We start from the raw sequence: 12,360 nt of genomic DNA on the forward strand, positions 1-12,360 counted from the left end.
GTTTGATGACGTGATTTTGTTCACGTAGTAGCATTAAAGCCCATAATTGTTCCGTAATCATAACATGGTTAAAAATTAAAATTAAAGAAAAAAACTAGTTTTTTTTAAGGATCCTATGAACCGATATAGCTCTTATTTTTTGTCCCAGAAGATACTATCACCCCCTAAAACATATCCGGTATTCAGATCAATCGATTCATAAGTTTCTGAGAATAACAATTTTTCCTGATTTTCAGTATTTTTCGATTTATTCAGAAACAGTAATGGATAGAGATCTGAAACTTGCAGAATAAAAGTACCTCAATAGTACCAACATTCCCTGAAATAATGAGCCTGATACTCTTCTGGGGCCGATTCGATATACTTATCGGCCAACGGCCTTTTAATCTAATTGATATGTCGATCATTGCCCCAGAAAATACAAGCATAGTGGTATATATATATAATTTGTGAAGTTCCATGACGATTTTTATATCACCTTAAACTAGAAAATGTTCTAAAAAAACATTGCTCCGTATTAATCAATTTTGTTTCCGGCAGTTCTCTTTAACAGTCGACAATTCACCGAACCGCTACATGTGGATCGGAGAAAACTATTCTCAGGGGAAATTAACGCTTTGTTTAAACTTATCGTAAAAAAGTCGTATCGAAAATTTCAGTGATCGATTATTGGAAATTTTTCAACACGATCATGATGACAAATGTCCAGGATGACCAGGATCTGAAAATTTGTCGTGAAAGATAAATAGAAAAAAGTTTTCTGAAATAACATTTTTTTAAATTATTTATGTACACGACTCAACCTTTCGATATAAAATTTACACTTGTTTTATCCCCTTAGATTACTTCAGTGTTACACATCGAATGCAGAGCCACAGTAACATTTCATTTATTATCTGATTGTGAGTTAATCTGGTTCAATTCTGATTTCTTACCAACTACCAGATTTCAAGAGTGCAGATTTACCCTTCCAGTTGTAACTGACGAATTGTCTATCTTCACATGTGTCGTTTTTGTTTTTCGTATCAGTTTCATTTATTGGAGATTCGTGGAGTACTTATTTACAATCACTAGATTATAGGATCATTTACAGAAAATTTACAGGCACTTCTCATGTGACAACAGGTAAAGTTATTTGAAAAATTCACCAAATATTTGGAGCAATATAAACTGTAAGAGAATTACGTATACATAGCTTATTAGTTGGTGTATGAATAGTATGGTCACTTATTTAGTTCTAGTAAATACTATATTCGGTTAGGAAGTAAGAGTACTGCTTCGTTATACTAGTTGATAACTAGTAACGTTAATGATTTTTAGAATCTTCTAATTTCCACGGCCTGAATACGTGTCCATCGGCCTCTTTTCCAGCCATATAAGTGAAGAACGCTTCTTTAAAGCTAAGGCTCGGGAACTTTCCAAACTCCATTGTAGGCCAGTATGAACGGGCTTCAGAAACACGCATCTTGCGTAGTTGACTGTAGTACTTTCTTTTGATGACTGAAATCTGATAAAAATATTAGATTACGTAGTATTACTTTCGAACTACAACAATTTAAATTTAACAATTTGTCAGCCAACGGGCTTCGCAACCACGCATCTTACGTAGTTAGTTACGTAGAAGTAAATGATTTTGAATGGTAATAAGCATGGGGCTTAATTTATTTAGCATTAGCATTAAAATAGTATTTTATTTGTTAAAAGTAGCCATACCTTTTCTTTCATTTCTACCGCTCTGTCAAAAGTCATTGTAGCAATTTCAAACGGAGTTAACTGCAGTGATGGTAGCGGAATACTGTGTTGTTTGATTTGCTGCATCATGCCCCACCTTTTTCTCGAAATGTCACCTAATTTGTCTGAGAATAATAGAAGTAATATAATACCACTATTGTGATGGTTAAACACGATTAAGATATTTAATAAATATCCCACTCTTCATCCTGTCAGTGATAACTTTTCCTTCTCGATATTCAATCCAGGATCTCAACTGAGGTATCAACCAACACTCGGGCAGTTTAGCTAGGATGAAATCTTCGCTTGCCATCTTTTGCAATTCAACCTGAAATATTTTTTATTTATTAGGATTAGATCAGTTTGACCACAACAACTTATCATTTTCAAGAAATTTTATCTTCAATTTCATCGTGTCTAACAATAAGCAGGAATGTAGAAAGCGCGCATAGTCTACCTTCATCAATTCATGTAAATCTCTTTTAGTTTCTGAAGTTGATTTATCCTGCTCCGAGTTACCTTGAGTAGGGTCTGTATTTAGCTTTGGGGTCTTATTTGTTAATGAGGCAATTTTTTGTGAATGGTATTGCTGCTTTTCCGCATTTTCAAATTCTTCCATTCTCGTTATAATCGTTTTTTTCATTTTACTCTTATTCTTACTAGTGCTCACTTGGGTATTTTCAGTTTTTACTTTTTCAGTTACACTTTGAGGAATTTTTTTTGCATTTAACTTCGCTTTTTTTACACTACGATTTGAGTTACGAACTTCATTTTCAGCTATATTAATCTGCAGTTTCCGTTTCTTCATCTCATCCAATTGTCCACCGCTGTCAGCGATCGAGCTACAACCCCAGCCACCATCAGCGCAGCTATGGTAGGCCACATAAGGTTCACTATCATCAATGCCCAGTGACTCCTCCATGCTCTTACTAATATCATTAGGAATCTCCTTCCACTGCTCTCTTCCTCTACACGGATAGTCGCCCTTTGTGCGTACAGCAAGACCTTCTGGCGCCAGTTCACTTGCTTTAATTTCTGTCGGAGACCAATGCCTGTGTCCACACATGCAAAGAATATCTGGTTTGCTAGGTTCCGGGGTGACCAAAGGGCTCTGCATCGTAATACCGGGAACAATATGCTGAGGAGGTCCCATAGCATAATTTTCGGCCACTCCACTAACGCAGTACTGGGCTTCTGGAATGAACTCACCGTCCCGCAGAACTTTTTTTACTGATGAAATGATGAGCTTCGTATCATGCCCCATTGGCCTCGATGTTCCTGCGACTTGCATGTATGGCTGTTTTTTGGCTGTTCTTAAACGCTGTTGGCGATCAAACCATTTTTGCTTCTCTTCTTCCCTTCTTACTACCCGTCTCTCATACCGGCATTCACATACGGGCTTTTTTACCTGTAACAATTTTGGCTTCGCGCAACAACCAGCTTTCGAAAACTTTGCGCACTTCAACCAACAAGGTACCGCGTCTTGACAACTAGTAAAGTAATCAATCAAGCCGTCATCCTTCAGAGCTGAAGACCGCTTTTTTGCTTTTGGATCATCTGTGCGTTGCTCTGTTTTCTTTGTAGGTAAATTCTTTACAGTACACTCTTCAAGTTCATCGCGACACGCACACGATTCCACGTTAGTTTCTTTCTTTGGTGACAGGCCTTGGGGAGTCGAGATTTCATCTATATATTTTAGATCCTGGTCAGATCTTTTTCGTTCGCACATTTTGTAGGGGGATTCAAAGAGTTCGTACTCAGGGATGTATTCACTGCTGTTTCTAGGGCTTTGCGGAGGTGTTATATAAGTTACTCCTTCTATGAGCTGGGGCCGGTCATTTCTTCTGCCACCCTTTGAAACGCTAACTGCTCCTCCAATATTATAAATGAGAATTTTTTTTTTGTTTCTGTTTTCTCTGCATTTACATGGTCGCCCACCTTCTCGTACTTTTACCATATCTACTTGATCAGGTGGTTCCACAAGATATACCAAAGTCTTCTCTCGTGGAAGTGCTTGTTGGGATATAGTTCTCCACCCAAATGGACCCTCTTTTGCTTTAAGGATTTTATTGTTCATACTAGTTCCCCCCTCGTCTGAACACCCGCAATTGTCCGACTCGCTGTCGGATTGTGTATCCTGTCTTTGGCAAGGCATACGTGGTTCATTTGGAATTATTGCAGGTTCTACTTTGTACTGATCAGATTTTTTGCCTACTCTCAAAGTTGCCTGAGCCTGTGGAGCAGATGACGAAGAGCCAGGAGTTATTTCAGTTTTATGTTTTTTGGATGTGACGTCACGCTCATGTCTGAGAGATTTTTGGGGTGATGATTTTTGAAGCTTTGTAATTTTTTTCAACCGGTCCTTATCTGTTTCGTTGCTGCAATTATTTTTCATCGATGGTTTGCTTCTACCATCTTTACGTTTTTCGGAACTCTGAGTGCGTTTTTTTTTCAGTTTGTCAACATCTTGTACCTTTTTGGAGTTAACAAATTCTTTAGTTGGTTGTGATTTTTTGATTGCAGAAGAAACGTTGGCCTTTTTTAAACCTTCGGCCTTACGAGTTATTCGATTTTCTTTCGAAGAACCTATTCGGTTTTTGTTAGAAGTAGGCGAGTTAGTTCTCACACGGTCACTTGCCAGAGGTCCGCTTTTGGCATTAGATTGTTGACCATTGGTAACTGCGTTCGAATTGATTAAGCGAGGCTGACCTTTTGACGCCTGTTTACCACTGTAAATCATTTCAACATTATCTTTTGTCTTTACGCCGTATCCTTTAATATTGGACCTCATATTGTTTGTATCCTCTTTTAGAGATTGATTCCTGCCAAAACAATTTGATTCAGTATTACCTTCCGTTCTTTGTTTTCGTTTCAATGAATTTCCTCCCTCCTTATCACCTCGTCTGTCGATCTTGTGACCGTCGGAAGATTCTCTTATTGCTTGTGTTAATTTCAGAGACTTTTCATACTCATTTTTCCATGGATTTGTGGTGGGAGCAGTACGCGTTCTGTTCCATTCATTATCAAAATCACAATAGACGGGTGGTGCTTCTTTCACCATGAATCGTTTACCATCAGCTTTATCACTAAGCTTATCTTCAAATCTAGCCGAACAAAGGTTGTCACGTTTTAATTGTTCCCTTCTTAACTTTTCTGTCTTGGCTTTAGCTTCGTTCGCTAATTTTGCTTGCTCCCTCGAGCTCAACTGCTCGTTTTTTTCACTCTTCTCATCTTCATCCTCCTCGTCTTCTTCTTCATCGTCACCCGACTTACGTATCTTTGGTGAAGGATTTATAGCGCCCCAAGGACCTCCGCAAACTGCTCTACCAGGTGTATCTCCACACGGAGGTGCCTTTAATATCTGCTTTGCCTCAGCCTCTCGTGCAGCAACGACCTTCGGATCGGGAACATTCTTCGCACCCCACGGTCCCCCGCAAATTGCCATACCGTCTTCGTCCCCGCATGGCGCAAAATCCGGCAAAGTGAACATTTTTTTCTCTTTTGACGGCCCATCGGCTTCATCGCAGCACGGGGTTTCGGTTCTGGATAGCATAGCTCTCTTCAGCTTATTATCGAACGGATTGCGTCTGCAAGACCTGTCACCAGGATATTTGTTACACGTGATAGCAGGCAGCTCATTCGGTCGGTATTTATGCCCGCAACAAACACCTTCCTTCTTAGTATGAGGTATATCATCTCCACTTCCGCTCGGTGTTTTTCCTTCATTAAACATCTGCTCAATGGTACAAGCACACGGCGGAACGTTCCGTAGCGGCTTCGGAGAATGTTCTGTGATAATTGTTTTTCTCGGAATATGCTGAGTCTCCTGTGTGACACCCGAAATATAATATGTTGTTTCTCCACTCTCGCTAGTGATGCCGTTTATCAAAAGTTTTTTCTGCACCGTCTCGTTAGACGCGACCACTTCTAAGAGGTTCACCGTTGACTCTGCGGGACTAGGACCCGGAGAATGCATGGCCAAAGATCCGACAATGTATCTGTTCTGATTGTCACCTTCTGCAATACTGTCAATCACCATGTAAGGAGTTTTTGTTGCGCGCGATTTCAAATCAGTCTTTTTTGTTTGTCTGCAAGAGCAACAAGCATCGCAACGTCCTTTCGGAATGACAAGTCTCATCGTTGCTTCGACACTTTTTATGATCTTATTGGCCTCTTTTTCAACCTCCAAAAACTGTTCATCTGCATCTTGTAACCATTCTTGCCAGTTTTTGGATAAATTTTTTCTACCTCTAGGGTAAACTCGTTTTGGACCATCACCAAGTTTTAATTCCGCGAAAAACTGTTCGTCGCTGTTGTTTGGAGTGACGCAAGAAACTCCTGTCATCACATAGGTAACCGGGCAAGTTGGGGGATTCTCGTGCTCCGATATACCCGATATTATATAATGAGCTTCCTTTTCTCCTAGCCATGACTTTCTTTTCGGGAAAGATGGATTCAGAGTACCTATAATAGTATTGAATAATGATCTAGAGTCTCGTGTTACGAACATTTACCCGGCATATAAACTATTTCACATTTTGGTCTAGTAACTATTACTTAACATTGAGTTAAAAATCTTATACCGGATATTTCATAATTAACTGGTCCAGGTTCTTCTCCCAATCCCGAGAGTGTAAAGTCGAACGTCTGCTTATCATTCTCCGGGAATATTAGAGTAGAGAAATCAAACAGTGTTTTTACACCCTTAACGTCAGCTTCCGTTAAGTTAGCCTCATTTCCCAGTATTTGTTCTTTTTGCGAGCTTACAACATCCTCAAGCTTTGCCTGACTGTATGTCTTATTCCCAAAGTCGAGACGATCGTTCGGTTTATCTTTTCTCAATTGTGGTAAAATTATTCTAGGTCTTGGTACGAGTTTGCACTTTGCACGCCATTTATCCAAGCATTTCCTATACGTTACCCAGTCAGGGGGCAAGGAGAGCGGCTCCATATAAGGTGATTTATAAACATTACAACCACGCAGTGGCGTTCGAGGTGGTAGAGCTGTAAAACGTGTTTTCAAAATCAAGATTGAAAGATCGATCCTTTATACTATGTGTGGTACAATTTTGTGATATAGTACAAAATAAAAATAGTTTACGTTTTGGAGGAAATACTGATTCTGAAATGGGAGGTAACCTGTTGTTCAATTCCAATACGGTATCAGGTAGTGCCAACAATGCAATTGCTGATAGAATAATTCTCTCGTTACAGTCGTAAGACTTTTCTAAAATCAAATCATTGTTCTAAAAACAGTTATCGTTTTCTCGGATAATTTCCAATATTTATAAAATTTCAAACATAGGCGAATATTTAATGAAAATGTATGCTTTCTAGGTATGTTACTTAGAAAAATAATCATCGCTCTTAAATAATTTTATTTCTATCTATTCAGTAACTGCAAGTATTATTTTTGATACTTAAAATCAAAATCGTAGCATTGAGAAATATTATGTCGTAACTAACTATATTCTTCTTCCTCGAAATACTGCCCAGTAACTCTTCTATAAATTTCTCGCAAGAATTGAACCGGCTTAAGCTGAGTTCTGCGATGCAACTTTTTTATAACTGGAGGATCAATTTTACAGAAGGTAGATGTTGCGCCAATGATTGCAAGAGCTTTTTGTGTTCTAACAGTTATCGTCTCCTCATAATCAGCAGTCATTGTGGCTTCGAGTGCCAGTACTTGTTTCATCTTATACCATTTAGAAAATATATTCTATCAGTGGTATTCTTACTTCCTGATGATCCTGTAGGCTTTCAAGTAATTAAATGATAAAATAAGCGACTGTAACTCATACTTGTGGAATTGAGAGATCTTGATACCATCGTGGACCAGTAGCAACCTTCATTAAACCCATCTTTTCCTTGACTATAGGATAAGGTTTCGAATTAGGTGAAGTTCAGAGAATGAATATTCCTTTTATGTGAGCTTTGCTTATTGAAAGAAATATGTTGTATGTTTGTGTCAATGAACATTCACATAACAAAACAAAGGAGTCAAGGGTTAAATGTTTGTAGGAGGTATCAACAATGATTCCAGATAGCAAAGAACGATAAGGAAAGAAAAAGTTTTCAGAACACATCTGAAAATGGTCTTATATCCTACTAATCATACCGTACTTTTAATTTTTTCAACACTTCGAGACATCTTTCCGTTATTCAAAAACGTTATTAAAAGCTTAATTAAGACTTAGATTTTCTGCTTGGGTATTATCTCGGAAGATTGTTTCACCACGTATGAATAATTGTCTCTAACTAAAAGTATAGCGCCTTACAATTAGTTGATCCATACGTGGAGTATACCTTTTCTCTCTCCAATGAGTGCATTTTTATCTGCTTCCTCGTTGTACAACTTTTGCTTTTCAGACCAAAATTGATTTTTGGCTACTTCAATTTCTTCCTCTTGATACCATAACAATGGTTCACATGATTTCGAGCCTGGGTTTTCACCCAGCTCCGATTCTTCTAATTTCGATTTACTTTTTCGTCGTGCGTTTACTGCTGGTTCGGTAAATTGATAGCGGAACTTGAGTGTTGGAGATTCTTGAATTGGCGATAACACCATTAGAGAAGATGAGAACGGTAGATTTCGCTTATCATAGCGTATCTCTTCGTCGCGATTGTTGATATCGCAACAGAAATTGTACGGCTTTAGAAGGTTCTTAAGACCCTTAGTTTTTTTCCTGTTTTAAACAAAGTTGCATGCGAGATTATTTTATTCTTATAAAAATTCGAATTAAAATCGGAATGCTTATACCTAGGAACAAACGCAATAATTCAAAACGATGACATTTTTTGACAGAAAATGTCAAGAATTCGAATGACCTTGTTAATATGCATTACATAAATTTATACAGATATATATAAATTATATAAAATAATATATATATATATATATATATATATATATATATATACATATATATTAGACCTCTCTTTCAGGAAAGTGAAATCGAATTTTGAATGTCGCACCCCTCAAATTAGTTCGAAATAATTTAAAAAAAATGTATTTTTCCCCCTACATATTTACCCACCCCTAGAGGGCTTTACTTTTTCTCGTAAAGAAATCATTGATTTTGTTCAAGTTTTTAATCAAAAATGCATACTGGGTTCAAAACAAATCGTAAAAATTTTTCTAAAAAAGCAAAACGACCCCCTTCTCATAAGAAAGAAGAGGAGGTGATCGAAGTTTTTGAATTTCTATTTATTATTTGGAGTCAAGAAGTTCCTTTTTCTTTAAGACCAATCCTACTACCCTCACGGAAAAAAACCCCCACTTGGGTGTAAATTCGTACCCCCAACTCATAGATAATGCTAATTTCCGATAAGAAAAAAGTTAGGGGCATGAATTTACACCTAATTTGGGGTTTTTTCCGTGAGGGTAAGTTCCTTGACCGCTCAAAAATTTGGATTCGCTGCTTGAAATTTCCTGCAGCACCAAAAGTCAGATACCGGAGTCAAAAATAAACATAGCTAAATTTCCCAAGCGGCGTTTTAAAGGGGTATATTCATATTCATTTTGCTGTTTTAGAAAATTATCCACGATTTTTTTTTTGGACTCATTACGCACTTTTGATTAAAAACCTCGAAAAATTAATGCTTTTCTTATAAGAAAAAGTAAGGCATTCTAGGGGTGGGTAAATATGGAGAAAAAAAATACATTTTTTAAAAATTATTTCGAACCAATTGGAGGGGTGCGACCATCGAAATTCGATTTTACTCTTCTTACGGACAGGTCTAATATATATATATACATATATATGAACTGACATGTTATCATTCAAAATGAATAAATTGTACAGATCCGTCTTTAAAGTGTTTATAAATTGATATGACGTATATGACTTATACTTATTAAAAATTATCCACTGATCCCTCCGATAACCTCCAATAAAGCATGCATATATGCTTGATAACATTTCTTTGCATACCTCAATCCATATTTTCTGAAGCTTCGTATTGACGTTTTTGAAGATTTTGACATCTTTCGATCAAATACTTGCAATTTTGTCAAGACTTTTGAAATTATTAAAATTTTTTTGACGTTGCGAATGATCAGTGCCAGGGTCAAATTGTTTCTGTCGAAACTACACTTATTCGTTATGACATACATTTACGTTTCTCTAGCAACGCTATTCATTCAAAGTACTATTTGTTATTAGTAATTTATTGTCAATGTCGATGAATTCGTAACAACGCATGATATAATAGTATAGTATGATCTTTTACACACTTGAATTTGTTAGTTAAAACATTATTTAAATCTAAAATTCAAATTCAAATTCGACCATAAATCGAACGTTGTAGTGATAGGCCGCGTTCGATTATAACATTTTAACGTACTCCGAGCAGGTTCAGAGTATTTTGGGGAAACCACTGAAATATAGTAATACTGGAACGCGCACCATGTGCAACAGACATGTCGCCCGTCTATCGCCACTATGGGTATGTTCCGATATACACTGCGAGCACTGTAAGGTGTGTCGTCAATTTAGTATACTGCGAAGCCGTTCCTGTATAGTTAGCTATACTGGTTACTGCTTAAAACGGAACGCAGTACAGTATACTGTGATCGACATTTTTTGGCGTTACTTTCATTTCATACATAATATTTGTTTCACATTGCAATAAACACAATTTATTCAAATTTTCCATTTTTGTTTTTAACGGCCGATATTTTTAAATGACAATATTCAATAATAATAATTATGAATAGTGGAAGCTGTTAAATTTCTGAACGCTGTTGATCACGTCATCAAAGCACTGAGAGCACCTTACCTCGAAAGCACCAGTGTTCACAGTAGAAAAATGGCGACGATTTATGACGTCATATATTTCCCTAGGATACTGTGACTGTATACTGTCCGTCTATAACGGAACGAATTTCTCCCCAGTAAGAGCACTGAACAGTGCTCGCAGTGTATATCGGAACATACCCTTTAATGTATTTACCCACGCAAAAGTTGAACAAAGATCGAAATACGCTCCCATTAGGAAAAAAGAGATGGTGTTTTCCCAACTCTATTTCTTTCGTTGCCAATCAAAAACAAGTATCTGAGACAGACAGATTTCTCCCAATTTTCCATCCTTCTCGACCACGGACTTACTCGACGACACTCTATCGGGCAACGCTGCGTTACGGCGAGTGTTCCAGTACTACTATATTTTAGCGAGGCAACCTCTTCATTATCTCTTCTAGGTTCATGACCAAGGTACACTTGTGAACGATGAATCTGAGACGGCTAATTCTTCCACTAGACAGTTATGTTGGTAACACAGAGAAACCTACAGCGCCATAGTCGGCCGAGCGTGAAACAAACTCAATCTCAACAAACGTAACATAACCCATGACCATCGAATCTAACCTTAGAATACGTGTCAATCCAAGAAGTCATTATCCCCGTGGTATTCAAAAGTTAGATTCGACGATCATTGGTTATGTTATGTTCATTGAGATTAAGTTTGATTCGCGCTCAGCCGACTATGACGCTGTAGGTTTCTCTGTGTTGCCAACATAACTGTCTAGTGTAAAAAATTAGTCGTCTCAGATTCATTGTCCCCAAGTGTACATACATACATATTTAGTACTCTGATCTCTATAGTGGGTGCTTTCCATTTACTGACACAGCTCGACACAAGTCGTGCTAAAAGTGCTTTCCATTTGATTTGTGTCGCCGTGTGTGGGCGACACAAGTCGACTCGGGAAGGCTCTGCTAGAATGGTGAGTTTATGAGAGTTGAACATCACACATACAGCACACTAGTCCGCACAAGGAAAAGTTCGCGGGAACCAAAAGGTCACAAATACCCAACAAAGACGCTTGAATAGACACGACAAACAAAGACGCTTGATAGACGCGATAAACACAGATTCACCAAACTTTAAACGCATTTAATCAAACTGCATCTACCAAGAATGAAAGTTACTGTAAACAGATAACTAATTACTATACGAATAAAACAAACTATCTGTATATTTATCTGTAAAAATCAGCGATTCTTTAGTGCAATCAACTCTCGCGCAAAAGTGTGATGTTCCATTTCTTCGTTTTCGAGAGTCGACACGAGTCGACTCCACGGTCTTACATACAGGTCTGGCAACAAAGGTAGTGGGGTGGTTCATTTCACGGCCGGTTATTTATCTCACTTTGTGGCCGCCGGGTTAGCGTTGTGATCGAAGGATGGATAATCAACGTGAGCACAATGCAGCGCCAACCTAATAATAATATTATTATTGTTATTACAAGTAATGAATTGTTATGAATGCAAGTAGTTAATATAAATATTAGTATGATATAATTATTATGAATAATACATATATGTATGGAGACTAGAGGCAAAGAGTATCATCGCCGTTTCCTATTTTCAGCCGTCATTATTGAAATTTGTGGTTTACGTATCAAGTTATGGAATACTTGTATCGCTTGCGTTTCAATTAATTTAGGCGGTGACCTAACCGAATAAATCACCAAGCTTGATTAAACCCCAAGCGGGGTTTTAACTTAAGTATTAGAAAAAAATGTAAACAAATTATCTATATCAATCTCGTTCATTTTAAGGTAGTACCGTGATAAATCACTTTTCTTACAATATCTTTCAATTTTTGAATACACATAATTTGAAGTGTC

General features: G+C 37.5%; 1 protein-coding gene across 1 annotated transcript; it reads right to left on the reverse strand.

Annotated features, from left to right (window-relative positions):
* Window positions 1-577: 577 nt before the first annotated feature.
* On the reverse strand, window positions 578-10,423 carry LOC107217499. Its single transcript, XM_046736058.1, has 9 exons — window positions 9,665-10,423; window positions 8,026-8,416; window positions 7,197-7,449; window positions 6,832-6,957; window positions 6,315-6,734; window positions 2,189-6,195; window positions 1,933-2,059; window positions 1,714-1,856; window positions 578-1,507 (listed from the first exon to the last, which is right to left on the reverse strand). Exons 1-9 carry the CDS (start codon window positions 9,844-9,846, stop codon window positions 1,307-1,309), a joined length of 5,850 nt encoding a protein of 1,949 aa, XP_046592014.1. The 5' UTR covers window positions 9,847-10,423; the 3' UTR covers window positions 578-1,306.
* Between the last annotated feature and the right edge of the window lie 1,937 nt (window positions 10,424-12,360).

This window comes from Neodiprion lecontei, chromosome 3 (genome assembly GCF_021901455.1).
Source record: "Neodiprion lecontei isolate iyNeoLeco1 chromosome 3, iyNeoLeco1.1, whole genome shotgun sequence".
In the NCBI taxonomy this organism is placed as follows: domain Eukaryota; kingdom Metazoa; phylum Arthropoda; class Insecta; order Hymenoptera; family Diprionidae; genus Neodiprion; species Neodiprion lecontei.

What these genes read in the sequence shown, in the direction of transcription:
- LOC107217499 (XM_046736058.1), bottom strand. Translation starts at nt 9,846, where the DNA reads ATGTATGTCATAACGAATAAGTGTAGTTTCGACAGAAACAATTTGACC. An exon ending in TTTCGAGGAAGAAGAATATA is followed by an intron (nt 6,958 to 7,196) that starts GTTAGTTACGAC and finishes ATTTGATTTTAG; the next exon opens with AAAAGTCTTACGACTGTAAC. An exon ending in ATTTACATGAATTGATGAAG is followed by an intron (nt 2,060 to 2,188) that starts GTAGACTATGCG and finishes AAAATATTTCAG; the next exon opens with GTTGAATTGCAAAAGATGGC.